Genomic DNA, 3,659 nt, shown 5'->3' with positions numbered 1-3,659 from the left:
CATTGATGGACTCAAGTGTGGCAGCGGTAGTGAGGTTGGCCCAGGATTGGACATTGTTTCGTTCTGCTGTGCATGGGGTCACTATGAGTCGGTTCTGACTTGATGGCAACTGACAACAACAACAACAGTGTGAGGACAACAGGAATTCTGAGGACTAGATTACAAAAGGGATTCATCCACAAGGCAGAACAAATCCACTGGGTGGGCAGAGAACCTGTGGGAGGGGAAAGAAGGGAATGAGGAAGTTGTGGGAAGAGACCTGTCAGGAAGGAAACTGAGGGAAAGACTGGTTCTTAGATAATGAGTTGTGTGGGGGATTGTGTGGGGGACTGAGTCCGTGTGCTTCAGAGTAGAACTAAGCTCCATAGGATTTTCAATGACTGACGAATTTGGGTATTTTTGTTTACTTGTTTATTTGCTTTTTTGTCAGAAATCATTTAACAGGCTTTTCTTGTGATGTGCCTCTGAGTGGACTTGAACCTCACAGTGGTCCAATAGGACACAGTAGGACCACTCGAAAGGGTTTCCTAAACTGTAAATCTTTCTTCTCTTGAGTGGCTGGTGCACCCAAACAGCTGATTTTTCAGTGCCTGGCTGAGTGCCTTAACCACTGTGCCACAAGGGCTCCTATGAGTGATAATAGAGAGGTTTTTTTTAAAATATAAACACATAATAAGCATATGCTTATTAGCCATTTGGAGATGTTCTTCTGTAACGTTCAAGTCTTGCCATGTTTTGATAAGTCCGTCTTCTTGGCAATTTTTAGAAAATTTTGTTTCTTTTATATTTTGGATGTAAGTTGTTAGATGTATGTTGTTGTTGTTGTTAGGTGCCATCGAGTCGGTATCGACCCATAGCGACCTTATGCACAGCAGAACGAAACACAGCCCGACCCGTTAGATGTATATAACTGCAAATATCTTATCCTCATTCACTGTTGTTTGTCTTTGACCCTTACTGTGCTTGGCACACAGTCATTGTACCATCAATTTGGTTTTGACTGTAAGAAACGTGATGTTGTAATAAAATAACAAACCGTTGCTTGGTCCTGTGGCATCCTCACAATAGTGGCATGACTGCACCCATTGGTGCAGCGACTCTATCAATCCATCTCCTCAAGGGTCTCCCCTTTTTCACTGGCCTTTGACTTTACTAAACATGATGTCTTCCAGGAAGTGCTCCCTCTCTGCAAAATCCATGAGAGAAAAGTCTTAATCATCCTCACTTCTAAGACACATTCTGACTGTACTTCTTCCAGCATAGCAGTGTTCATTCTTAAGGTTTGTTGTGAAGTGCCGTCGAGTGGGTTCCGACCCCTTGCGACCCTTTATAGGGTTTCTGAGGAGCAGCTGGTGAGCTTCAACCGCCAACGGGGCTGTTCAAGCCGACCTTGCAGTCCAGCGCATTAATCCACAGAGCCACATAGTATAGCCAACATTGTTGGATAACCACACCATACCAAATCACTCAAATGCATCAATTCTTCTTTGGTATGATGCGATTGAAAATACCATGGCTTTGGTCTTGCGCTGTGGGTTAGGCGCTGGGCTGCTAACCTGAAAGACCGGCAGTTCAAACCCACCATTGTATCAATGGGAGCAAGATGAGGCTGTCTGCTTTCGTAAAGATTTAGTTTCAGAAACCATATATAGAGTCAAATGTACTCAATGGCAGTGGGCTTGTTTTGTTTATTTTGTTGTTATTGTTTTGAATCAAGCGTTTCTTAGTCCTCAAAGTGACATCTCTGCACACAGTAACCCCTCAGTAAATGGTTATTGAATGAATGTGTTGGAGTCCTAATCCTGGGCCTCGGTTTTCTCCTGTAGGAATGTTAATTTACGTTTTGCCCATATCTCAAGATTTTGCTTGGTTTCCTGAGAAACAGCCTTCTCTCGCTGTTTCTCTCGCCGGGTTAAGAGGTTCGCAGCAAATGTCAGCTTTGAGACTCAGAGGCGGTGGAGCTGGGTCCTCCCATAACTCTTAGAGCAGCTCCACGTGGACGCCTCGCCTAGAGCAGGCCCCGCCCACGCTGTCACTTAGTGAGAGGCGGGGCATGGTCAAGGCTTCCAGAGGGTGTGGTTAGAATCGGAAACAGGAAGTAGGTGGAGCTCCGCAGGACGCTGACCATTGAGGAGGAAGAATCCACAGTAGAAGGGGGAGGTGCCCGCATTCCCTTTGGGCGGTGCGGCGTCGTCGGGGCAACATGACGTCTCGGAGGAGGGGCGTGGCCTCATGGGAGGCGGAGCTTCTGGGGGCGGGACGGCGCGGCCCGGAGCGCCCGTGTCAGCTGACCTGTCGCCATCTTGGCCGCCATTTGCAATCGGCCGGGACCGGGAGCGCGGACTCTCGGTCTGCTCCGCCGCTGCCGCCGCCGCCTCCAGGGGCCCCGCCGCCGAGCTGGCCTGGGCGTCCTCCCCGCCGCGGCGGCCGGCAGCGCAGCGCTCCACGGGCTGCAGGCGCGGCCCTCGGGCACCCATTCGGCGCTCGGCCGCGGGCCTCCCGGGGTTCGAGGCCGGCGCAGCCCCAGTCAGCAGCCGCCATGGCTCTCAAGATGGTCAAGGGCAGCATTGACCGCATGTTCGACAAGAACCTGCAGGACCTGGTGCGCGGCATCCGCAACCACAAGGAGGACGAGGTGAGGCCGACCCCGGGGAGTTCCTCCCCGAGCCCACGGTTTTAGATGCAGCGTCCGGGGCCCCGCCGATGGAGGCCGCTCTCCCCAGCCTCCCACCTGTGTTTCCGGATCATCTGAGAATGCAGGTCCCGGCCCTCACCCCAAGAGTCAGGACCCTGTAGCCGGGGCCCTCGGAACCGCCCGGCTCCGGGTCACGCCCAGGTCTCGTGTCCTCGGGAAGGTGGGGCTGCTGCTCAGAGGAAAGGCCTCCAGCCTCCTAACCGAAATACAAACAATCCTGGGGGATCCGGGAATGGGGAAGCCGACTTCAGAGAGAAACTCAAGAGCCAGGGCCGCCGCAGGGCTTTCCAGAAGTAAAAATACTGCTGTGGGCATCATTTCCTTCCCTCCCCTTCCTCCTCTAATCTGTGACCTAGATTCAGAAAGAAGGGGGACAGTTAGTTGCCGCTGATCCAAGCGTCCAGGTCCGCCTTAGTACAGGGATGCTCGGAGTGCTGCTCCTTAAACCTCCCGTAGCTGGAAAGCAAGGGGGGGTGGGGTGTGTGTGTGTGTGTGTGTGTGTGTGTGTGTGTTGGAAAGCAAGGGTGTGTGTGTGTGTGTGTGTGTGTGTGTGTGTGTGTGGAGGGGGGGAAGCAGCTCTGGGACCCTGGATCTTGTGCTGACCCCCTCTTCATAGCGGCTCTGGCTCAGCCCGGTCCCTTTTAGTACAGAATGCGGGGAATTTGCTCATCTGTTCGTTTTGGAGCCTGAATTCTTGACACTCTGTTGCACTTTTTCAGAATTGGTGTGACCGCACTGAAAGTAATTAGGTTATTTTGGTTGACTTCCGTCAACCCCTTCTCACTGGCTACACCTCTGATTTGCAGGATATTAGTAGCACTCCCTAGCGGCTTTGCTTACAGTGTGTAACTGACTTACCTTTCCTTTCCTTTATAGGCTTTGGTTACAGTGTGTAACTGACAACCTTTTAGAGTTGAAACAGGCTTTAGTTACAGTGTGTAACTGACTTACCTTTCCTTTCGTT

The 3,659-nt window shown here is 51.6% G+C and overlaps 1 protein-coding gene and 1 pseudogene across 2 annotated transcripts in view; one reads left to right on the top strand and one right to left on the bottom strand.

Moving 5' to 3' along the window:
* The window catches only part of LOC102841373, a 51,244-nt pseudogene extending 48,767 nt beyond the window's left edge, over nucleotides 1–2,477 (bottom strand).
* The window catches only part of AP3D1 (adaptor-related protein complex 3, delta 1 subunit), a 52,289-nt gene continuing 51,022 nt past the window's right edge, over nucleotides 2,393–3,659 (top strand). Inside the window, exon 1 of one of the 2 annotated variants that reach the window (XM_006868980.1) lies at nucleotides 2,393–2,635. In XM_006868980.1, the coding sequence (XP_006869042.1) occupies nucleotides 2,540–2,635 (96 nt within the window). In that variant the 5' untranslated portion in view covers nucleotides 2,393–2,539. The remainder of the gene's footprint in view (nucleotides 2,636–3,659) is intronic. The other variant, XM_006868979.1, reaches the window with a different exon arrangement.

This window comes from Chrysochloris asiatica, unplaced genomic scaffold (assembly GCF_000296735.1).
Source record: "Chrysochloris asiatica unplaced genomic scaffold, ChrAsi1.0 scaffold00125, whole genome shotgun sequence".
NCBI classification, from domain to species: Eukaryota; Metazoa; Chordata; class Mammalia; order Afrosoricida; family Chrysochloridae; genus Chrysochloris; species Chrysochloris asiatica.
Note: the sequence above shows the minus strand (reverse complement) of the source record. Positions and strands in the feature narration are given on the sequence as shown.